At 51.4% G+C, this 22,805-nt stretch overlaps 11 protein-coding genes across 11 annotated transcripts; 6 read left to right on the top strand and 5 right to left on the bottom strand.

Moving 5' to 3' along the window:
- Positions 1 to 796: 796 nt before the first annotated feature.
- Positions 797 to 2,400, bottom strand: CC77DRAFT_944846 (DEAD-domain-containing protein; the record flags this gene model as incomplete). Its single annotated transcript, XM_018534986.1, has 2 exons — positions 797 to 1,664; positions 1,718 to 2,400. The coding sequence occupies 2 exons, from the start codon at positions 2,398 to 2,400 to the stop codon at positions 797 to 799; spliced, it is 1,551 nt and encodes a 516-aa protein (XP_018381802.1).
- A 288-nt stretch (positions 2,401 to 2,688) lies between these two features.
- Positions 2,689 to 4,134, top strand: CC77DRAFT_1065394 (Brix-domain-containing protein; the record flags this gene model as incomplete). Its single annotated transcript, XM_018528804.1, has 3 exons — positions 2,689 to 2,804; positions 2,853 to 2,952; positions 3,001 to 4,134. 3 exons carry the CDS (start codon positions 2,689 to 2,691, stop codon positions 4,132 to 4,134), a joined length of 1,350 nt encoding a protein of 449 aa, XP_018381801.1.
- A 56-nt stretch (positions 4,135 to 4,190) lies between these two features.
- On the bottom strand, positions 4,191 to 5,562 carry CC77DRAFT_403104 (hypothetical protein). Its single transcript, XM_018531562.1, has 2 exons — positions 5,208 to 5,562; positions 4,191 to 5,156 (listed from the first exon to the last, which is right to left on the bottom strand). Exons 1-2 carry the CDS (start codon positions 5,330 to 5,332, stop codon positions 4,247 to 4,249), a joined length of 1,035 nt encoding a protein of 344 aa, XP_018381800.1. The 5' UTR covers positions 5,333 to 5,562; the 3' UTR covers positions 4,191 to 4,246.
- Positions 5,544 to 6,894, top strand: CC77DRAFT_1024255 (HlyIII-domain-containing protein). The gene is made up of 2 exons (XM_018525835.1): positions 5,544 to 6,725; positions 6,787 to 6,894. The coding sequence occupies exon 1, from the start codon at positions 5,794 to 5,796 to the stop codon at positions 6,721 to 6,723; it is 930 nt and encodes a 309-aa protein (XP_018381799.1). The 5' UTR covers positions 5,544 to 5,793; the 3' UTR covers positions 6,724 to 6,725; positions 6,787 to 6,894.
- A 79-nt stretch (positions 6,895 to 6,973) lies between these two features.
- CC77DRAFT_403173 (hypothetical protein) lies at positions 6,974 to 8,585 on the top strand. Its single transcript, XM_018531563.1, has 2 exons — positions 6,974 to 7,256; positions 7,452 to 8,585. Exons 1-2 carry the CDS (start codon positions 7,223 to 7,225, stop codon positions 8,255 to 8,257), a joined length of 840 nt encoding a protein of 279 aa, XP_018381798.1. The 5' UTR covers positions 6,974 to 7,222; the 3' UTR covers positions 8,258 to 8,585.
- Positions 8,586 to 9,146: 561 nt separating this feature from the next.
- Positions 9,147 to 11,488, top strand: CC77DRAFT_1024252 (HET-domain-containing protein). Its single transcript, XM_018525834.1, has one exon. The coding sequence runs from the start codon at positions 9,367 to 9,369 to the stop codon at positions 11,251 to 11,253; it is 1,887 nt and encodes a 628-aa protein (XP_018381797.1). The 5' UTR covers positions 9,147 to 9,366; the 3' UTR covers positions 11,254 to 11,488.
- Positions 11,420 to 12,909, bottom strand: CC77DRAFT_403017 (hypothetical protein). Its single transcript, XM_018531561.1, has 2 exons — positions 11,683 to 12,909; positions 11,420 to 11,634 (listed from the first exon to the last, which is right to left on the bottom strand). Exons 1-2 carry the CDS (start codon positions 12,745 to 12,747, stop codon positions 11,587 to 11,589), a joined length of 1,113 nt encoding a protein of 370 aa, XP_018381796.1. The 5' UTR covers positions 12,748 to 12,909; the 3' UTR covers positions 11,420 to 11,586.
- Positions 12,910 to 13,864: 955 nt separating this feature from the next.
- Positions 13,865 to 15,762, bottom strand: CC77DRAFT_1024250 (MFS general substrate transporter). Its single transcript, XM_018525833.1, has 2 exons — positions 13,967 to 15,762; positions 13,865 to 13,917 (listed from the first exon to the last, which is right to left on the bottom strand). Exons 1-2 carry the CDS (start codon positions 15,299 to 15,301, stop codon positions 13,912 to 13,914), a joined length of 1,341 nt encoding a protein of 446 aa, XP_018381795.1. The 5' UTR covers positions 15,302 to 15,762; the 3' UTR covers positions 13,865 to 13,911.
- A 170-nt stretch (positions 15,763 to 15,932) lies between these two features.
- CC77DRAFT_1098501 (S-adenosyl-L-methionine-dependent methyltransferase) lies at positions 15,933 to 17,472 on the bottom strand (the record flags this gene model as incomplete). The annotated part of the gene is made up of 2 exons (XM_018529953.1): positions 16,983 to 17,472; positions 15,933 to 16,937 (listed from the first exon to the last, which is right to left on the bottom strand). The coding sequence occupies exons 1-2, from the start codon at positions 17,121 to 17,123 to the stop codon at positions 15,933 to 15,935; spliced, it is 1,146 nt and encodes a 381-aa protein (XP_018381794.1). The 5' UTR covers positions 17,124 to 17,472.
- CC77DRAFT_402943 (FMN-dependent alpha-hydroxy acid dehydrogenase) lies at positions 17,407 to 19,195 on the top strand. Its single transcript, XM_018531560.1, has one exon. The coding sequence runs from the start codon at positions 17,691 to 17,693 to the stop codon at positions 19,029 to 19,031; it is 1,341 nt and encodes a 446-aa protein (XP_018381793.1). The 5' UTR covers positions 17,407 to 17,690; the 3' UTR covers positions 19,032 to 19,195.
- Positions 19,196 to 20,526: 1,331 nt separating this feature from the next.
- On the top strand, positions 20,527 to 22,309 carry CC77DRAFT_944522 (quinate permease; the record flags this gene model as incomplete). The annotated part of the gene is made up of 5 exons (XM_018534974.1): positions 20,527 to 20,602; positions 20,652 to 21,360; positions 21,425 to 21,516; positions 21,570 to 22,010; positions 22,065 to 22,309. 5 exons carry the CDS (start codon positions 20,527 to 20,529, stop codon positions 22,307 to 22,309), a joined length of 1,563 nt encoding a protein of 520 aa, XP_018381792.1.
- Positions 22,310 to 22,805: the final 496 nt, after the last annotated feature.

The following is a 22,805-nucleotide window of genomic DNA, read 5'->3' as shown; positions in this document are numbered from 1 at the left end:
AACGATGTCGTCTTTGAAACCACTCGTTCTTTTTCTGATGGGTGCGCTCCTGCTTTGCTCTGTGCCTTCAATAAGAGAAGTTGAAGAGGAGAACGTCATGTCTATTGTCATTGTGTAATTTCAAATGTACAAGACACCTACGCAGCTTTACCCCACCAACATCAGTAGGAATTTGAATCCTACGGGGAAACATCAGTATTGTGTTACATGGTATCATCGATTTCATCCGCGCGATTCAGATTGGTACTCGAACAAAGCTATGTGCTCTACAAGCTTCCATAAATCCCGTGAGGCGTATGAGGTGTTGCATGTGGATTTTCCCATTCAAGTATTACCATTGTGTCCTTAACATCACGCGAAATAATTCGAGCTCTTGACGATGAACAAGAAGGAGTTTGTGGCTGCTACCGGATCTAGCTATCTTCTGATGAGTGTCAGAAGTTGTTGCTGTTATGACTTCGAGGCTAGCTAGATAGAAGCAGTACGAGCTGTCTCCACTATCAGTTCCACCATCGCAGAGAGCGCATTTACCGAAACGTGACTTGATCCGAAGACGAAAGAGGAAAGAGCCAGTAGACATGATGAATGATATGCTAAATTTGCGATATTTGAAGCAAGGAATACAGAATGTAGCCGACCTCATCTCTATCGAAATAATACATAACTTTTCGGTCCTGACCAAGGGTGCCATCTTCTCCAAGACAAGGTCGGGGATCAAGCAGCTCGTAGGGTATACGCGAAGAGACCAGAACGCCGAAATGCAAAAAGGCTACACATGTGTCTACCGCGTAGACACTTAACCTTCCTCAGTATCCATCTGATCGCGTCCTCTCCTTGCACCCCCGCCACGACCTCCTCTTCCTCCACCTCGCCCACCGCGACCGCCCCTGCTACCTCGCTGTTCATGGTAGTCCTTCATCTCCCTTACGGCGATCCTCTGTGCATCACCAACACGCTCCGCATACACCATCGCCTCGTCCTTGTTGATAACCTCTTCCGGGATCTTCTTGCCAAGCGCGTTTTCGATGCGTAGCCAGATCTCAAGGTCGTACTGTGTGACAAACGAAACAGCCTTACCAGACTTTCCAGCTCTGGCTGTTCGACCAACACGATGGACATAGGTCTGGGAATCGCTTGGCAGGTCGAAGTTAACAACGAGGTCGACGGCGGGGATGTCGAGACCACGGGCTGCTACGTCGGTGGCCACGAGAATATCGCGACTCTTGGACTTGAACTTGTTGAGTGCACCGAGACGAGCGGATTGGCCTAGCTGACCGTGTAGAGGGATGGCTCCGAAGCCAAGGGTGCGGAGAAGAACGGATATACGCTGTGTCTCGTTGACCGTGCGCGTGAAGATGATGGTTGGGTGGCCGATGTTGTCGTTGAGGAGGTGAATGAGGTACAGATCCTTCCACTTGAAGGGGAGGAAGATGTATCTTTGTAGGAGGGTCGAGACGACTTGATGTGACGAGCTGCTGATGCTCACACGGACCGGGTTCTGCAAGGCTGCGCGTTGTAGACTCTCTACTTTGGAGGACATGGTGGCGGAGAAGAGGTAGGTGTGGCGTCCTTCCCTGGGAAGGACTTTCAGGATTTTGTCTAGTACTGGACCAAAGTCCAGGTCGAGCAGACGATCGGCTTCGTCGAGCACCATGTACTTGAGGCTGTGTTATGGTTAGCCTGCTGTCCAGTGACTGTTTTAGTCGACAAAACTTACTGCTTGAGCGAGAAGCCCTTGGTGTTCTCCAAATGGTCGAGCAGGCGACCTGGAGTAGCCACCACGATGTGCGGCCTCTTGGAAAGGGCGATAGCCTGAGGGACCATGTCCATACCTCCCACCAGCGTCGCGCACTTGACGTTGATGATGCTACCTAGCGCATCCACCTGCTGTGCGATTTGGTATGCCAATTCTCGAGTAGGCGCCAGGATCAATCCGAAGAGCGGTTGAGGCTTCTCGAGCAGCGACTGGAGTATGGGTAGGACGAATGCCGCCGTCTTTCCGGAACCTGTCTCGGCCAGTCCAATCACATCTCTGCCTTCGAGGGCAAGAGGTATAGCTTGTTCCTGAATGGGAGTTGGGTTCTTGTAGTTGAGACTTTCTACCGTGTCGCATAGTTCTTCGCGGATTCCGAGGTCTCGGAAGGTCTTCTTCGGTGCGTCTGCGGTGGCGGCGGTAGAGGAACCGGCTTCTTCCTCTGGAGTAGCATCATCCGCTACATCCTCTTCTTCTCCATCGTCCGTAGAGTCTCGGTCGGATTCGCTGGGTTCGGATTCTGGTGGTGGTGCAGCCTTCTTCTGGACTTTCTTCGCAGGCGCATTCGATGGTCGCGCTTTCTTTGAAGACGCGCCAGCCGCAACGGCGGCGTCTTTGGGAAGCTTTCTCTTTGTGACGCCTGGCATGATGTTTGTGATTAGTTGAGAAAAGTCGTGCGCAGTCTTCTTGCTCTCGAAGCATCGGAACCAACAGAAGTCGAAATCTTGGCAAAGTGGGACGGACCCACCTAAAAGTTCGAGCGCCAGCCAGCTCTAGTTTGCGACTGCATGCGACAAAACCATTCGTCCGACAACACCAGCACGCCGCCCCTCAACTCATAGCAGTGCAATACAAAGTCGAACCGGAGGGCTCAGAGAAAGTGCCATTCTCAATTCAATAACCGAAGTCGACAAGCAAGCAAACGAGTCTTCGCAATGGCTCGTGGAAAAGGAACCGCGAGGAAGAAGCAGTCGGTACGCGACAAGGAGCTTTCCAAGAAGCCGGTCGCAGGGACTCCGAAATCCATGGTCATCCGTATTGGTGCGCAAGAGTAAGTTGGATCAGATCGAAGGCCGACTTGGTCGCTAACGAAATTCAGAGTAGGAAGATCAGTCTCGGACCTCGTAAACGATGTGCGCCATTGCTTGGAACCTGATACTGCCATCCGACTGAAGGAGCGAAGAGCGAACAAGCTGAAGGTAAGACACAGATATTTGTCTGTATGACTTGAGCTGACAATCTTAAAGGACTTCCTTGTCATGTGCGGACCGCTCGGTGTCAGCCACCTTCTACTCTTTTCACGCTCAGAAGTCGGAAACGTCAACCTCAGGCTATGCCGTGTCCCCCGCGGACCTACTCTCCATTTCCGGGTGGAGAACTACAGTCTCTGCAAAGATATCCTCAAGTCGATGAGGCGTCCACGAGCTGGCGCAAACGACTACATGGTCGCACCACTGCTAGTGATGAACAACTTCCTGACAAGCGACTCGGAGAGAGAACGACTCGGCGACAAGGCACCGCCTAAGCATTTGGAGAAGCTGGTGACAGACATGTTCCAGGGCTTGTTCCCACCCATCCAACCACACACCACCCCTCTACACTCGATCAAGCGTGTCCTTCTGCTCAACCGTGAGCCTCCGTCCGAAGAGAATGGATCTGTCACAATCAGCCTACGACATTACGCGATCACAACAAAAGTAACAGGCGTACCAAAGGCCATCCGACGGTTATACGTAGCTGAGAAGCTCATTGGCAGCAAGGAGAAGAAGAAGAGTGCACTACCAAACCTGGGCAAGCTCGAGGATGTGGCCGACTACATGTTGGACCCTTCAGCTGCCGGTTATACGTCCGCCTCGGATACTGAACAAGATACCGACAATGAGGTGGAGGTAACAGCACCTGTGCGACAAAAGGTCTTGTCCCACCGCGAGAAGGAGAAGCTGAAAGCCGGCGACGAGACGTCACACGCACGTGCCAAGGGCTCAAAAGCTCGCGTCGAGAAGCGTGCAGTCAAGCTTGTCGAGCTTGGTCCTCGCATGGTGCTCCGCCTTACCAAGGTCGAGGAGGATGTCTGCGGCGGCAAGATCATGTGGCACGAGTACATCAAGAAGAGCAAAGCGGAAGAGCAAGAATTAGAGAAGAAGTGGACACAAAGAAACAAGGAGAAGGAGGAGCGAAGACGCATACAGAAGGAGAATGTGGAGAAGAAGCGCAAGGAAAAGGCTGCTGCAAGGGGAGAGACTGGCGAAGAAGAAGGCGAAGATGACGAGGATGAGGAGATGGATGACTTGGACGAGTACGATATGGATGATGATGTCTGGCAAGACGCTGCGGACGCTGGAGAGGGAGAAGAAGAGGACGAGGAAATGGATGACGAGTGATATGGTCTTATACAAAAGTCTTAATGATACCCCATTCAACGCTTCATCCCCAACTACGCTCGATCCGTGCTTCCATCCCCGTCACACAAGCACTGGGTATCAAAGTTCTCGCTCACGTCCCCTTTGGCTTTTTAATCAACACCTTCTCCCCATCAGCACTTAACTCCCAGCCCACCCCCTCACTGACCAACTCCTCCCACCTCCTCTCCGTGACCCTCTCCACAAAGCCCTTGTCCGCACTCAAATACGCTTTGCCCAGACACTTGAGCGCATGCACCCTCACCCCGCCATCAGCCCACTCCATAACACTCCTCTGATACCCATCCACACTCTTCCTTACCCGCCAGAATCCCACGTAATCATCTGCGACAAGACACTTCAGCACCTTCTCCACCCTCCAGTCCTTGTACCCATATGCCAACTTCGTCGCTCTTGCGCCCGCAAAATCGGATTGCCGACACGCTTGATCGAGGATCAACAGCCCGACGAATTCGTGCAAGGTAGAGGGTGACAAGGGATTCCGTGGGTGTATTGTGTTGAGCAGGGAGAGGAGAGAGGGGAGGTACGAGGCCCAGTCGTGGCAGAGGATGCTGACGTGGATCGCGAAGGTGTATGCGCGCAGGGCGAAGGCGTCGCTGCGGTTCGAGGCTGTTATTGCTTCGCGGAGTTTGCGCAGGGAGGCGAGCACTGTGGCTAGTTCGTTTATGGAGAGCGTGAAGGCTTTCTGGGGGATCGGGTGGTGCTGGTGTGTCGTAGATGTGTTTGTAGAGGTGGAGGCGAGGGGCGGGCGGCTGGCATATTGGTGCTCTGGGGGCGCGTGTTTAGAGAGGGAAAGCGAGGAGAAGGACGATGTGAGTTTGGAGTTTGCGGTCGAGGCTGACTTCGTATCTGTGGAAGTGGACTGGGGGACGCTGACTGAGACGAAGAGACGGTCTAGTTCATCGCGGTTGAGGGCGCAGAGCTTCATGTAGCGCTCTATGATGCGGTTGAAGTAGACTTCTTGCGTTTTGAAGTCATTGAGCCTGTGAGATCAGACATTGCGCCTCGACGTGTAGGGTGAGAGGGAGACATACCGCGTCTCTCCCTTGGAAGGCAGCCCATATGTCTCTAGAACATCTTCGCGAACTGGTTTCAAGCGGTTCCATGCACCTGAGGCGGCGCGACGGCTGCTGGGTCGGGCGGGATCTGATGACTTCATGGTGCTGGCGATTGGTTTGGGCGTCCTGGTGAAGGGAATAGGGGGTCAAGTAATGTCGAAAACCTTGATTATCATGGCTGTAGGTCACCGAACAGATTTCAGACTCATAGTGCCCAGGCAGGTAGCAGTGAAGGTAGTCGCGCTGGAGGTTCGGGAAGGTGGAATGGAGGGGCAGCGCCCAAGCTCGACGCGTCTCAGACCATCATCGTCACGACAGGGACACAGAGCTCAAGGCGTCTGAATGTCGATGAACGTGTTTAGCGGTAGACCGCTACCCTGTTGAAGCGATGTGTTGTTCTCGCAAGCCTCGCCTGACGCGGCGTAGTTCGCGCGTGGTCCCTGAAGTGTTCGCGGATTGTCCGAGGCCGCTTCATGACATGTGAACTCCTAACAAGTTCTCATATACTGCAAATCTTTCCCTCGCGTTCTGCTTATCCATCTTCTCCTGAATTTTTCCCGATATGGAAGCCACCAAGAAAGCGACCTCGAAGGCCGCAGAAACCGGAAAAGAGCTAGAACAAAAGGTCGAAGAAAAGTTGATATTACTATGGGACGAACTCTCCCCGTGGCAGCAGGACAATCACTACATCCAGTCAGGATACCGCGCTCAATCTAATTCCTACATCAAGTCCTGGAAGAGCCTGGGATATTTGCACAACGAAACCGTCAACATCTACACACATCTCGTCGGTGCTTTGATGGCTGCCGTATCCTCAATAGCTCTATACAGCACACTCGCGCCTCGCTATGAGACGGCTACGCAAGAGGACGTGTGGGCGTTTGGCTGCTATTTTGCTGGAGCTATAGCATGTCTGGGTATGAGCGGGACATATCATACGATACAAAACCACTCCCATGAAGTCGCTGTATTCGGCAACAAGCTCGACTACCTGGGCATTGTGTTCTTGATCTGGGGCAGTTTCATACCAGTTATATACTACGCGTTTGGCAACGAACCAGAGTTACGAAGAACGTACTGGACCATGATCACGACGCTGGCAGCTGGCACTTCTGTTGTAGCGACACACCCCAAGTTCCGCACTCCGGCACTGAGGCCATTTCGAGCGCTCATGTTTGTGCTCATGGGTCTTTCCGCTGTGTTTCCTGTGCTTCACGGCGTTCGACTGTATGGGATCGAACATCTGCGAAAGAGCGTTGGGCTGGATTGGGTTCTTTTGCAGGGCGCGCTGTACATTGCTGGCGCCGCTATCTATGCTGCGAGGGTACCTGAGAAGTGGAGTCCCGGGAAATACGACATCTGGGGCTCAAGTCATCAGATCTTCCATGTATTGGTTGTTCTGGCAGCAGCAAGCCATCTGGTAGCTTTGGTTACGGCGTTCGACTACGAACACAGCCACAGGCTGCAGGAAATGATAGGAGGCAAGATTTAGACGTAAGTATACGATATCCAAAGCATTCAGCTACAAGCAAGAACCAATACTATCTCTGACAAGTTTCTTCTATGTATCGTGAGATTTCGTATTGCAATCTGCCCTGAAGGAAGCGATCGACAAGGATGTATTTCCAGAATGCAGCCGAACGACGCACAGGCCGGGAGATGACGCCGTGGCTCGATCTGCCAGCCACCTTCTATGGGGAAGGTACTTTTGTGGGTCAGGGCGGCCAATCAAACCTCAGGACCGCAGCTTCCGATCTTCGAGCTCACTTTCCCAGCACTCAGGTTCCCGGCTTCCATTCTTCTCTTTTCTTCCACACAACCCGTCGCGTCTCTTCCCACTGCTTGCGCATCATCTCTACGCATCGAAGTATCCTTTTTAGCTTTACGCGCAGCAATTGCTTCCCCGCCCCGCTTTCGCGACTTCTCACGCAGGTTTGCGAAGCATAACGTCATCTCATACCGCCAGCGCCTACTGAGCTGTATCACACACAATGACTGACACTGAGATCCAACAAGGAGACAAGGGTACGTTTTTCTCACCTCTCCGATCCGAGACTTCCTCGAGGGCATAGTGGCTGTGCCTAGCATCCTCCTGTCAGGCGCATTGCGCGCCAGCAAGCGCAACGATTGTCAATCTCCGCGCGTTGCTATGCTCTCGATCGCATCCAATACAACCCCAAGAATCATCTGTGAAATCATTACTGACGTGCAATTCATCAGTCTCATGGAACTGGGGCTCAGGACAGCCCGGTGGTGAAGTTGCTGAGGTCAAGGACCAAGGCGAGATTGCTATCGAATCAAAGAAAGGCAACACCATCAAGAAGAACGCCTCACCTGATAACCCCGCTGTTCACGTCGAGCGCTCTGGCAACGACGTCGTGAAGCGCGCTTCCGAACTCCAGATCGACGAGAAGACCGACGGTGCCAACGGAGAACAAGCTAACGGCGACTCCAAGGAAGGCGACAAGGAAGCTGAGTCAGAAAAGACAGAGGACAAGTCAGCAGAGTCGGAGAAGAAGGACGACGACAAGCCCGCTGAAGCCGAGAAGAAAGACGAGGAAATGAAGGACGCGCCAGACAGTGAGGAGAAGAAGGAAGAGGCGCAAACCAACGGCGACTCCAAGGCCGAAGAGTCCAAGGAGGAGTCAAAAGAAGAGGCCAAGGACGACGCGACAGAAGACAAGTCCGACGAGAAGCCTGCAGCCGATGAGAAGGACGACGAACCCCAAGCTGGCGACAAGCGCAAGGCTGAGGAGTCGGCGGATAAGACCAACGGCGCAGATGCCGACGAGAAGCCCGCAGAGAAGAAGGCCAAGACTGATGAGGCCGAGGCCGAAGACGAGAACAAGGACGAGGACAAGGATGAAGCTGAGACAAAGCCCACTCCCAAGAAGGGCGGCCGTCCCAAGAAGGAGAAGAAGGAGCCTGCAAAGAAGAAGGCACCCAAGAAGGCTGCTACCGCCGACGGTACGCCCCGTCGCAGCGGCAGGACCAACAAGGCGTCGGTAAATATGGCTGAGGATTAGAATTCCCTTCCCAAGTAAAATGGCAATGGGCACGGTATCGAACGCGGCGCAAAACTCGGATGAGTTGGAACGGGCAGAGCAAGGACAACAATGATGGCATGAACGGATATTGGGTGGAAAGGAATCTGGATTCGGCGCTAAAAGGGATTGAATCTTGGTATCGTTCTCCTTTACTACGGTAGCAATCTTGCTTTTCCTTTAGTCTATTTTTTGTGTAACAGTACCAGTAAGATGAAAATCAAAATCGAAATCAACAGTACCTGTCAGCTTTCTCTTTGTGATTTCTTGGTTCTTTGCGCATGGTCACGGAAATGGTACGTGGCAAAAGTATGTGGCTTTACAAGAAACGAACAGGGTCCCATTAAATGAGATGGCTATGAATTTCTACAGACTATTCTTGCTGGGTGATTGTGATTGTGGTGTGCCTGATAGAACTTGTCAGCGATGTTGCACTGTAGATTATGTGGTGATGTAACAGGCGTGGATTATCTCTACTCAGACAGGAAATACTCATTCAAGGAAGGCCGTGAAACCTTCTCCGATCCGTCTTGAAACTTGTGATTTGTATTGTAATCATCATGTTGAGATGGGAAATGCTGGAAAGAGGAGAACTATAGCTTACCTGGTTTTTGCAGCGCCGTGGAGAGTTCTGCGGTTAGTGTTGAGATGGTGGATGCGCGTGTGTCATTCGTGATATATTGATCGCGCAGGAAACATTGCGTATATATAGCCTTCTTGGCTCATGCCATGATTGGGCTGTTGTGATCGAGGAGGAAGAGATTGAGAGAGCTGCAAGCTAGAAGGAAGGATCTTGCGCGTTTTGAAGCGAGAGCCTTGGCGGGGCAGGGACCATGTGTCCTGAGAGCTCTCCCCACCTTCTTCGCAGCAACGTTTATCATGCTCCCTATCTTCATCACCTTATAAGATTCAGCTTCTGTATTATGTCGATCTGGATGCACGATGAAAAGGATGTTTCATCGCCTTACAACAAAGAAGACTCAGCGACCTTACTTCAGCCTACTGCCTGGGTATTCCACGGCCAACTTCCAACGATCGAAGCACACGATTGCGCTTAGTTGCAGAATGCAGTCGTACATCCTAGTTTCAACATGCGGCTCCTAGACGCACGTACTTTTAGATTGAAGACATTCTTCAACAACATTCCGCCATATGCCATCCTTTCTCACTGCTGGGAGGATGAAGAAGTCGTGTTCTCGGATCTAGATGATCTAGAAGAGGCTAGGAAGAAGAAGGGTTTTGCGAAACTTCAAAAGACTTGCGAACTTGCTATCGAAGATGGATTTGAATATGCGTGGATTGACACATGTTGCATAGACAAAAGCAGCAGTGCTGAGCTTTCGGAGGCTATCAACAGCATGTTTTCATGGTACAGGAACTCTAAGCAATGCTATGCCTATCTCGCCGACACATATTTCACCAAAATAACGCTTCCAGACTTAATCGGAATTGGGGCCGACAAAGAACTGCCGGTTAATTTCGCCGGTAGTAGATGGTTCAAACGAGCATGGACGCTCCAAGAGCTACTCGCTCCACGAAGTCTCCACCCCGGTCGTCAGGATGGTATGAAATTCTATCCCGGTCGTCAGGATGGCATGAAATTCTATTCCAATGAATGGCTACTATTTGGAGACAAGATTAGTCTGGCTGAATCGATCTCGGAGATCACGGGCGTTCCCACTCGGTACCTAGAGGGGCAAAGCCTACAGAGCGCAAGCATTAGTATGAGGATGTCATGGGCCGCAGGCAGACAGGCGAGAAGATCTGAAGACATCGCCTATTCCCTCCTGGGATTGTTCGATGTTAACATGCCATTACTCTATGGCGAGGGGAAAGTGAAGGCGTTTAGAAGATTGCAGGAAGAGATCATGAAGTCATCGGAGGACGAAACGCTCTTTGCGTGGGAAAGTGCGCACTCCAGTACATCTTTAGACGTGCTCGCGAACGACCCGGATGACTTCAGTGAAGCCAGCCAATTAGTACCCTTCGCGTCCGACGTCCCAGTCCCTCCTTATGCCATGACTCATCGTGGGCTCCGCATATGGCTACCACTGTTCGAAACCCAGCAACTCAACGATGATGATCGCTTGACCATGCGGCCTCTGCGCTCACCAGTCATGATACTGGCTGGTGTCGACATAGTCTGGGCGGTCCTCCGATGCCACCTCATGCATGACTTCGATCGCATTGTGATCATTCCATTGCGATGTCTGTCTGCGAATGTCTATCTCCGAGACACGGATACTCGCATTTCCCTGATTTCAGAAGCGTCGTTACCTCCTACCATGTCTACCAAAGAGATCTACATGAGAAACAGTAGCACTGCGGCCATTTCGGATAGTGTCCGGCGGCGGTTCGGTTTTCTCATTCGGAAGCTTCCTGCAGACTCGTACATAAGTCAATGTTTTCCAAAGGAAGCTTGGAACGACAAGGACGGGATTCTACAGGGCAAACGAGACGACTCAGTGGCTAGCTCATGGAAGGCGAGCCTACAGCTGACATTCCCCTCGCTTGTAAATAAAAAGTTGCGAAAGGCCGGTTGCGTCGTTTCTCTGACGTTTGGGTGTACACAAGATGAGCATGACAGCGAAGCGAAGCCTCACGCGTGGTACAGCACCGACAAATATGGACCAGTGGACTACCATAAGGCAATGGAATCGAGTTTCACTCGACAAACCAATGCGTGGTACGCGACCGACAATGTCACCTCGTCAGACTTGGATCTGAAAGTGACTATCACGCCTAGGAAGATCTTTCTACAAGATATGTTTGTCGTGGACATTGAAATGGGCGGTCTTTACGAAAGTATTACGGTAGAAGAATTCAAGGCTCGGCGTAAACTGTTCAAAACAAGAGATTCGCAGGAGACGCTAACAGGTGTCGACCAAGACTGGTTCACACCGGACCCGCGTGGGACTCGAGTCTCGCAATCCTCAGTTTTAGCCGTCCTGGGATTGAGGCGCGCCCCAACAGAGTAAAGGTAGTAACGATTTGAGCACATACTTCTAGCGTCGATTCAAGTACATAGCCATGTGGTCTTCTTTTTAAAAAGCCCAGCTGAGTCTATCGCAGTACTGTACTGCTCACATTTCACGGGCAAGATCCAACTATGCATCAAAGCATAACAAAGCGTCAGGCTGCCAAGCAGTTGTACCACAGATCAAATGTTGCTCTGCAATATCATTTGAAGGAATTGAATCATACAGATTTCCCCTCCGCTGTGGACCAATGATCACCGCGAAGACATGCTATTGCTCGCTGCTAAATACAAACACATGGCCTTGAACCACTTGAAATTATACGGTCTACTATCACCGAAGACGTCCGGAGTGTAGATCGATGGTTTTGGCACGCGCAAACTAGATCGTGTTAGCAAGTTTGACTTTCACGAAGAGGTATGTACTCACTTGTGTCTTATGCCACAGCTTCCAGACAATGATTGGCACTATAAAAAGTGGTATGCCAATGTACGAGGCGATGAAATCACCCGTATTCCAGTTTCCCTTCAAAAACACAGGGAATCCTGTAATCAAAGTAATGATAGTGGACCCAATGAACCCATACCATGCGGTAAAAGGCTGGAACGGGCTCTTCCAAGGCAAGCTGTCTCGACTGTGTCCCTGCGCTTTCATGGCAGCATAGAAGCGGATGAAGCAGAAACACAATGTCGCCCAGGCAATCAATCCCGCAACAGTGCTAAGACTGACTAGCCAGCCGAACGCTTGTGCAGCACCACCAGAACCCAGACTGAGATATGCGAGAGGTCCAAAAGCCCAAGAAGCGAGGACCGCCCAGTACGGTACGCCGTTACTCCAGGTACGGCCGAAGAATTGTGGGAGCTGGCGGTCCGTGGTCATCGCGACGATGATACGGGATCCGACCCAACAGTAAGAGTTACCTGCCGACCAGGCAGATATGAGAATGCAGGCGTTCACAATCGAAGGGAGGGTGCTGATGCCTGCCTGCTTGATGGCGATGACCCAAGGTGAAGAGTTGGCATTTCCACTGTCTGACACGAGACCGGGATTCCTAGGGTCGACAATGATTCCAATAAGAAGAGCACCCAGAACATAGAACAGTGCGATTCGGAATGTAACCCGTTTGGCCGACTTTGGGATGGCAACGTGAGGGTTGATGCTCTCGGCAGCTGTAATAACCACCACCTCGACGCCGATGAAGGAGAACGCCGCGTTGACGAACGATGCCAAGAATCCCAGAAAGTGACCCGTTGGTCCAGTGATGCCATTGTAATCTACCCAGGCTCCGGGGTTGTTCCAGTAGCGGAATCCAATGGTCTCGCCGTTTGGTGCGCCTCCGGACGTTATGACAATAGAAACCAGGATCAGACCCAGGAAGCACGCGATCTTGATCGTACCTGCAGCGACTTCCGATTCACCAAACCAACGCACGCTAAGCAGGTTGATTGCGAGAATGAGGACAAGACTGATGGTAATGACAATAGCAGGTGACATGTCAGTCCAGTAGCCGACCAGGATTGCGGATGCCGAGCATTCGGCGGCGATGGATATAGTGTAGCAATAACCATAGCTTATAGCCAAGGAGAATCCGACAGCCGGGTCAATGAAGCGGCTCGCGAAATGTGGGAATGAGCCAGCAGTAGGAATCTAAATGATGGTGAGCACGATCTTGAGATAAATCGCCATAGGATACCGACCACCGTAGCCAGTTCTGCAACACTTTGCATGACACACCATAAGACACTTCCGACAACGATGTAGGCAAGCAACAACCCTGCAGGTCCAGCATCTGCATATGCAGAGCCGGTTCCAATGAAAAGTCCTGTCCCTATTCCAGAACAAAAACCAATCATGGTGACATGATAGTCCTTGAGACGACGCTGGGTAGCGCCATGACCACCGACGTTCAGTTGTGGCTCGATGATTGGCTTACCATCGTCGGAATGATGGTAGTCGATATGGGGCGAACTCTCGATATCTCGGATGTGGTCCAACATGTTTGCGGGGAAAGGGTTTGGAGACGCACAGGCAATAGGGTCCGCGGGTTACTACTCTGTGGCTACATTATAAAGCTTCCTAGATGATACGTACTCGTATGCTCTTATCCCTTGTCGATCAGGAAATTCTCTTTCGCGCCATCAAAGCACGTCATGTAAATCTACTGTAAGCCTGGACCACCCTGTGGTGGCGCTGCATGGAGTCGCTGAGTATCGTACGAACATCATAGAACATATCTTGCAACTTTGGGGGTTTCCTGGAGTATCTAAATGGCCAGGTAACTATGCATCGATCAACAGCAGCAGCCATGCTTGGTTTCAGACATTTTATCGATAGACATAGAGCATCGCTATATGATTTGTTAGACGAGCTAGTTTCCTGTAAATCGTGAAATTCCGGAATGGGCCGATTTTAGCGCCGCGAAGTTTTCTTTAGATGAACACGCTACCGGCTGCTGGTCCGTATCACGCTAGTTCCATCCGCTCAACAACAGAATTGTGGAGACGTGTGAGTACTTTCTGATGCTTGTTCTCTAGCATTACGGAGGTATCTATCGGATCGCTTATACTTTGACTTTCAACGTCCAACGTCTTCCTAAACACGCCCAGCGACTGAACAAGAAGCTAATCAACGACAACCCGAGGATTGCACAGAAGAAAGCTACCATAGGTTGAGGCCCGACAGTCTCAACGAGCTCTCCACTGATTGGGATGCAGACCAGCGTCGCAAGAGAAGCGATGAAGTACATGCTTCCATAGTATCGGCCAAACTCTTCTGCTCTGCATAGCTGTCCCACACATGCAGGCGTAAGAGCCATCCACGAACCCGTACCAAATCCAAAGAGCGCTGCGAAAGCGTACAGTGCTGGAAGCGATGTTGTACCAAACGGCAACCACAGGACCAACATCCAGAGCAAAGTGAAAAGAATCATGACGAACAGGGTATTGAATCGACCAATCTTGTCTGCGACATAGCCTGGAAATAGTCGTCCGAGGCAAGATACTCCATTGAGTACGGCGATGAGATAGAATCCAGTATCCGGCGGAAAGTCGGTGCTTATCGATGCATATGTAGGCATAATGCCCAGCCCACCAAAGAGAACGACCTCAAAACCGAAAACACTCAATGTGAACAGGCTCAACCTTAGATCACCGTAGATGGAGAGTGAGATTATTGCCTTCTTCTTTGCAGCAGCGGATGGTGGAATGCGAGCTTTCATCAGGATGTTGGCGACGATGAAGCAAAAGAGGAATACAAAACCCAGTATCCGGAGCGACCATGCGTAGCCATACTTTGGAAGGGTAGTGCGTAGGATTAAAGGGATTGCCAAACCACCAGCGGAGCTGCCCATCATTGCGATGCCTTGGGTGAGACCTCGTCTCGCTTTGAACCAATGCGCAACTACCGCAAGACTCGTAGTGGTCAGCATGGCGCCGGAGAATCCTCCCAGTACACCGCAGCAAAGGATCATCTGCCAAAACTTGTCGCACTCAGCAAGTAGGAAGATCATCAGTAGGAACATGACACTTCCGGTCAGAGCGATCCATCGTGGCCCATAACGGTCGAAGAGTGGTCCCACCCAGATGCCCAACGCAAGGGACAAGTAAACGAACACCGAAGGGATCCATCCAATATCACGCGCCGACATGTACGAGAGCTGATGCTGGCCCCAGTAGTCCTGAAGTGTGCCGATGGAAACCATGAAGCCAAAGGAAGGGAACAGCATCAAACACGCTGATGCGACAACGAGCCATGCACGCAGTCCACCCTCAGGAAAGTCATCCTCTGCGTCTACGATAGGTATTCCGGGCTCTTCGTCTAGCTCGTCGATGGGTTGCGTCCTATGCGACCGTGTACGCCCGTGCGATCGGATTTCCATCTCTTGATGAATAGACTGCTTCGCTTCGCTCCCCGTTTTCGATCGTCCTGTCATCTTCGATACTGTCCTCCTCAGCCCATCCCAAATCTCATCCGGTTCGGCATAAGGTCTCCCGTCGCTCGTAGTCATTCCGTCCTGCACCTGGACAGTCGGGTTGGCGATTGGATCCATCTTCGAACAAGGCCCTCGTCTTCCTCTTTATCGGATTGGATAGGAAAATACAGCAGAATTGCGTCAAGCGCTCGTAGCGTGGACCAAAAGTTTTCTTATCCGTCAGGAAGTTGTGTGGTCGTGGACCACGAAATCCGCTGCTCCTTATAGAGCAGCATCCGGACAGTCATACCTCATTGGTAGCATAGCTTGGCGCAAAATGTGCATCTATGACAGCGAAAAGATGCATAAGGCGTATCAAGCGTCAAGGCCTCTGAAGCGCGCCCTATCGGCGAGTGAACCGGCGTTGTCGGGACCTGCCCCGCCTTCTAGTACGTTCGGAGCTTTCTGAACACTCCGATGTACCCCTGGCTGCGCGTGCTGATACTCCGAGATCGCCATGTTAAAAACGATAAGGGCTATATGAAGCTTGCCGGCACAAGGCGTAAGGGCGTAGGTGGAGACGTGGAGACGGTTGTGGCTGCTGGTGATTGAAGTTGTAAGGCGCGACGAAAGCCCGCGGGCTTGGGGGATGATGACTGACTCATCCACTGGTTATTACATCAGTCCGATAAAATACTCAGCATCGCCTTTTTCAATTCATACATCGACTGACTATGGACTATCCACTAGCTACCTACAGACCTGCACCTCACTTCGGTACAGCCGCAATGACGGAATGGAACCTCACATCGTCATAGCAATGCACGTCCACCATCTTCAGTCCTGCGCTTTCAAACAACTTCGCCCAATCCTTCCTACTCCTTTCAATGCCGCCGAGCGCTGCCATCATCGCAAGATCCATCATAGCAACCTGCCAAGGTACCTTTGTTTCTGGTAACACCACCTCATCGATCAGGATGCGCGATTCTGGGCCCATTGCCGGGATGATGCTTGAGAGGATGCGCACACAGTCTTCATCCGCCCAATCATGCATGATATGGCGCAAGTAGTAGAACTTAGCACCACGAATCGGTTGCTGCGTGAAGAAGTCATGGGTTTGGAACTCGATACCATCCACTTTGGGCGCATGTGCAAGAGTCGAAGGGACATCTTGTACGACGATACGACCGGGGAGCTCAGGAAACTTCTTTTTGAATGCCACAGAATGTTGACCGAAACCGCCGCCAACGTCAACCAGAAGCGCAGATTCGTCTGCAGGCTCAAAGTCGCCAACAACTTGCTGAGCAGGGTATGAAGAGACCCAACTATCGACAGAGTCGAGCACCATGATGTGGCCGAGTGCTTTCATCTGCTCACCATCCTGCTTCATCCACTCGAATGGCGTCAGTTCCGTATTCATTGCCATATGAAATGGCAGATCCTTGGGGTTGGTGATGTCTTGGTAGTCGTGCCCTTTTAGGTAGCCAGGAAGCGCGTTTACAACCGGCAGGTGGAGCTTCGATAGATGTGGTGCGGCGCCGTTGACATGCGGATCTGCGAAGACGCGTGTCGTTCGGCTTGCTGCGAAAACGTCTTTCTCAACTTCTTTGATAAGTCCAAATGATGCCATAGAGCGGAGCAAGTGGGCAAGTAGGTTCGGTGCTGCGCCTGTCTTTTCCTGGAAGTCCCCGTGCGTCATCGGCGTCGCGGATGAGGAGAGCGTGGTAAAGATGTTGAGATCGATTCCAACATCAACAAGAGCCCATTGAAGAGGCTGATGACGTTAGTGAAAGGTATCCAAGGCGTGTGGAAGACTCACTGCCATCGCTAGGCTGAACATCATCTCCCAGTCGCTATAAAGATCCTTTTGCAGGTCTCGAACCTGTTCTTGGATTTGTTGTCGTTCACGAGCATTGCTCTTTGCGTACAGTTCGCGGATGTTCTGTGCTGCTGCTTCCATGACTGCAGGGTTATGGATGTACACTATGAAGTTGTTTATTGAGAGACGATGAGATGGTTGTGTTGATACATGTCTAATATTTTACCTTCGATCTTTATATCTTCCCTCTCTTCAGGCAACCACCTCATCCCTTTCGATGTCGACCGAATTGTGCGAGATCTAGGTTGGTGGTAATAAGGCCATCCGCAAGTAACAGCGAGATTGCCGAACAGACCGATTTTGCCGATGCGATGTCCGCGGTACATCTCTCCATAAAAAGTTACACACACTCTCATTGTAGCATCACCCGGTCTAGATTCTACACTTCATCTGATGATTGATTTGTTTAGTTGTATCCTCCGCGAGCTGGGGGAGGAGCGATTGTGCGAGTAATCTGACCAGGGATGCTGAACCTCGGCATGTCGATCGTTCCCCACATCTCCGGGCGTCCTCCGCATCACGCTTGTTTCGCGTTCCAGGAACATCAACAAACACGATAGGAACGCTCGAGAGATCATCAGGTTCCGCGAGTATCTATACAAGACACAACTGTCCTTCCTGCGAAGAACACCTCTGAGTTCCATCATCATGTCCGAGACAAAACCACTTGCAAAGACCGAGGAAACAACCTACTACGAACCAGATCCAGACTCCTACGTCAGCTATCAACGCGAAATATATGCCAGTCTTCGAAAGCCCAAATACTCAACGAAACCTGCACAATGGGAAGCAGCTGCTCGAGCTGCGGTTCCTGAACCAAATTTCCTTTATGTCAACGGCTCTGCAAGCAGCGAATCAACATATACAGCAAACGTGTCAGCTTTCGAGAGATACCGACTACGTCCATGGATGCTGGTGAAGGCTACTCGACGCGACATGTCTGTTGAGATCTTTGGACGAAAGTACAAAAGTCCATTGCTTGTGGCACCAATTGGTGTACAAGAGATTCTTCATCATGACGCCGAAGAAGCAACCGCAAGAGCTTGTGCTGCTGTGAAGGTACCTATGATCCTTTCAACGGCTGCTACTCGAAGCATCGAGCAAGTCGCCCAGGCCAACGGAGATGGCGACCGGTGGTACCAACTCTATTGGCCTAAGCCGCAAGCTGAGGAGCTTACGGCGAGCTTGCTTAGCCGCGCAAAGGCAAGCGGCTTCCAGGTGCTAGTTGTGACTCTCGACACGTTCATGATAGGCTGGCGACCAAATGATCTCGATGAATCATACATCCCCTTCATTTGGGGCCAGGGCTGTCAGATCGGCTTCTCAGACCCTGTCTTCAATCGCATGTACGAGGAGATGCAAGCTGCAGATACTCGTAGCATCAGCGAGAAGGTGTCGGAGATCTGGCAGATTCTGAAAAGACCGGGGAGCATCGGAGGAGCGGCGAAGGTCCTGAGCCATGCCAGCATCATTAAGAAGGCCATGTTGTTCACAGATCTGGTAGCGTCTGGGAATTACCGCGATTGGAACGATTTGAAGATTCTTAGGAAGTATTGGGATGGGCCTATTGTGTTGAAGGGCATTCAGACCGTGGAGGATGCGCATCGAGCTGTTGAGCACGGAATGGATGGCATCATTGTCTCTAACCATGGAGGACGACAGCTTGACGGAGCGATTGCATCGCTAGACGCGTTGGCGGATATTGGTGCTGATGACAAGATCAAAAGCTCGGGCTTGACTGTGCTATTCGACTCTGGTATCCGAACTGGGTCAGATGTTCTCAAAGCCCTCGCCTTGGGGGCAAAAGCTGTCTTGGTTGGACGTCCGTATGCATATGGCCTTGCGATGGGAGGCGAGGAAGGTGTTAAGCACGTACTCAACTGTATGCTCGCTGATACAGACAACTCATTGGCGAATCTCGGGAAGAAGAGTACAGCGGAGATCAGTCGGGACGATTTGAGGGTGATGCAACAGCCAGCAAAGTTGTAGTTGGCAACCTAGGCGCCTACCAATGATGTTTGTGCTGCGAGCTGTATAATAGTTTCGCAGATCGATGCATACCTGAAGGTCAGCGGTAGCAGCACTTCAAGGCAATTGTATTGTAAGCACCAAAAGGTCGAGATAGTTATCATCCGTCAAGGATGTCTGCAATCTTGTCCCCAGCGTCCCCGGCGACACCAGAAGGAAGAATGAGTGGTTGATGATAAACACCCGTGGGGTGTGATTTCCCAATCAGGAAGGTTTGGCTTTGAGCGTTGATGATGGCGATATTCGCCCAATGCCGCCCATGGTGCCCATGGTGCCTACGCGATCGCTGAATGGCGCCAGGGGCCGCTCAGTGGTGCTCACACTCATCCAATGCCTGCCAGCCATATATGCCATGCTCACCAAACGCCTGCAACCTCGACTCAACGAAATCTCAACGGCTAGACGCAGTTCCATATTTACACCACATAGCACGCACACCATATCAGGAGACTGGTATCATTTTTTGGCCAGCGCTAACGTTATCATCACTGATGGTAGACACAAGTGAGACGAGTGTCGCTTTTTATGCAGGTTGGTACAACAATAGTCCCAAATGGCCTCAGCACATCTACGTATGATGGCTATTGCGCATGAGGCCGACTTCGACACAAGCAGTAACGGGTCCGCCATGGCATGTTGTTGGAGGCGGTCAATATGCCATCTCTTCCAACCTTGGAAGGCGCGGACTTATGTATGCCTCGTCTTGTTACCATTGCATGACGCACGGAGCTGTTAAAGCCTGTCATGACGTTAGCATCGCGTTTGTGGCGGATTGCCAATGTGCAGCGGGCCGGATGCAACGGCTCCTGGCCGTACTTCCGCACGACTCAGATCGTTTTATTTCATGATGCTTCCAAGGTTTTGGGCGCCTTGCATAGAGGCAGTATATGTCAGTGCGTTGGTGGTTGGGGAAGGGTCTTTGCATGCGGGCACTACCATCGCTGGCAAGCTTAGCGTTCGAGATTCATGTGGAGCTCATTTTTCCGCCGACGCTTGAGAAATGCCACCATTCAGACAAACGCACTAGACTCAACACATGCAGCACCAAGCATTGGGGCGGCCTCGTAAACATGGCTTGGGAGGCTTGTCTTTGCAGTTTGAGCCGCATGGCGTTGTTGTGCGCGCAGAAGAAACACCACGAAAACTATCGCGAAACTCACGACGGTCGTCGCTCGTCGGTATGTTGGCCTCTATCTCGTGAACAAAGCCTAGTATCATCCGAAAACTACGGATGACTGGTGGAAGAAAATATAATCGGGTCTGTGGAGGCGGCCTATTCCCAAAGGTGGAGTCTGGGGTCGGGCAGGTTCCTCCACCAGATGATAACGACGCAATGCCGGGGGACTGTGTTGCCGATGGTGCCACCCTAGGCATTTGATGTTTCTATTCAAAAGCCTGCTTCACCCTCACCAAAGGTACGCCAGTCAACCTGCCGAGCTGCGACGACATAGCCAAGATGGTGTCCAAATTCTTCAAAAACCGCAGGGTCTATCTGCTGACTAGCGTTGCCTACATGGGCTCGCTGCTGTTCGGTAAGCACAAATTACCCGTTTCCTTTGACAAGAGCTGACAACAACGTAGGTTATGACACTGGAGTGATGGGTAGCGTTCTCGCGCTCAAGGCTTTCAAGGAAGATTTCGGACTGCCTACAGACTCATCTGGATTCTCCGACTCAAAGAACGCGTCGGTGTCATCGAATGTCGTTTCGCTCCTCACCGCCGGTTGCTTCTTTGGAGCCATCGCGGCTGCCTGGTTCAACGAACGGTTCGGTCGACGGCTATCTCTCATGGGTTTCTCCCTCGTTTTCCTTATCGGTGCCGCGATCCAGACTGCCGCCCACCATGAGATCGGCATGATCTACGCAGGACGCGTTATCGCTGGTCTCGGTATTGGAGGAATGTCATCCATCACTCCCGTGTTCGTCGCAGAAAATGCACCTCCAGCTCTTCGAGGACGTATCGCCGGTCTTTTCCAAGAATTCCTGGTGATTGGCAGTACCTTCGCATACTGGCTTGATTATGGAGTCGCACTCCATATGCCCGTCTCAACGAAGCAGTGGAGAGTCCCGGTATCGATCCAACTGATTCCAGGTGGTTTCATGTTGATTGGGCTTTTCTTCCTCAAGGAATCTCCTCGATGGTTGATGTCGAAGGGTCGGCAAGAAGAAGCTGCGGAGTCACTCGCATTCATTCGCTGCGAACAACACGACAGCCCCGAACTTCTGCAGGAACTGGCAGAGATTCGTGCGGCTGTAGAGGAGGAGCTCAACATGACGGAAGGCATTACATGGTAAGTTGTGGCTGTGAAGAGTGCATGCGAGACATACACTGACTTCGTATCTCCATCTTGACAGGAAAGAATGCCTTCTTCCTGGTAACCGATACCGTTTTATCACTGCTTTTGTGCTCATGTTCTGGCAGCAGTTTAGCGGAACAAACTCGATCGGTAAGAACAGAACGCCATCGAATGTCGAATACCTTGGTCTAACAATTTGCTAGGTTATTATGCGCCCCAAATCTTCCAGACTATCGGTGTCTCCAAGTCCAATGCCTCGCTCTTCGCAACCGGTATCTACGGAACCGTCAAGGTGATCACAACGGGTATCTTCTTGATCTTCGGAATCGATTTCATTGGGCGCAAATACTCACTCATGGGTGGTGCGGCATGGATGGCGGCCATGATGTTCATTATTGGAGCTGTTCTCGCCACCTACCCGCCAAACCCAGACGCTGACTCCGTATCATCACCCTCCATTGCCATGGTGGCCATGATTTACCTTTATGTTATCGGATACTCGGCTTCTTGGGGCCCCGTTCCATGGGTATACTTGTCAGAAATCTTCCCAACGCGGCTTCGATCCTACGGTGTCGGAATGGGATCTGCGACTCAGTGGCTCTTCAACTTCGTGATTACGAAGATCACCCCAGAGGCTATCAATCGTGAGTGTGCCCGTACGGACTCTATGTGAGACATACACTAACTTCGTACATCAGACATCGGCTGGAAAACCTTCCTTATGTTCGGTATCTTTTGTCTTTCCATGGGCATTTTCGCAACGTTCTTCATCAAGGAAACTAAGGGAAAGACTCTCGAAGAGATCGACATTCTCTTCGGAGATGTGTCAGCCGAGCAGCGCCTCCAAGATGTCGAAGCGGGAATGAAGGAGGAACAGCGGAAGCACTCGGTAAAGTACATGGAGGACGCCACCGAGCTCGAGAACAAGGCAGGGAAAGAGTAGGCAAGACTTTAATGATGTTAGCGAGGTTTGAGGCTCCTAGTAGACCAATGTGCATGCTTCAGCGGAGGATGCTCTACCTCCGCGATGAGCTTTGATAAAGTTCAAAAGACAATGAACGTTTTCCGATCATGAGCACATCGATGTTTTCATTCCTCCTGTTAAAACAAATGTGCGAGAAGGCTTTCCGGCGTTTAGGACAGCGAACGATTATTCCGAGATAGAAACAAGTGGGTGCTTACTGGATGCGCTAGCCTAATTAGGTCAGGGGCAATTCCATGAAGCCTCCAACATCTGCGTGCACTGCTCCCATCTCTTGGCCATGCTCGACATGATTGCCCCTAGAGAATATGCACACACCACACTAATCGATATACTGGAGTTATGAACCCCTCGTGCTCCGCATAAACTCGTGTCCTGCGACCGAAAAGGCGTTTTGATCATACGGCCACCCTGACGCCCTATGTGGGGAGACCTCCAAGTCAGCTCTCATGCGCTC

Source organism: Alternaria alternata, assembly GCF_001642055.1.
Source record: "Alternaria alternata strain SRC1lrK2f unplaced genomic scaffold CC77scaffold_22, whole genome shotgun sequence".
Classification (NCBI taxonomy): Eukaryota; Fungi; Ascomycota; class Dothideomycetes; order Pleosporales; family Pleosporaceae; genus Alternaria; species Alternaria alternata.
This window is presented reverse-complemented; position numbering and strand designations above follow the sequence as displayed.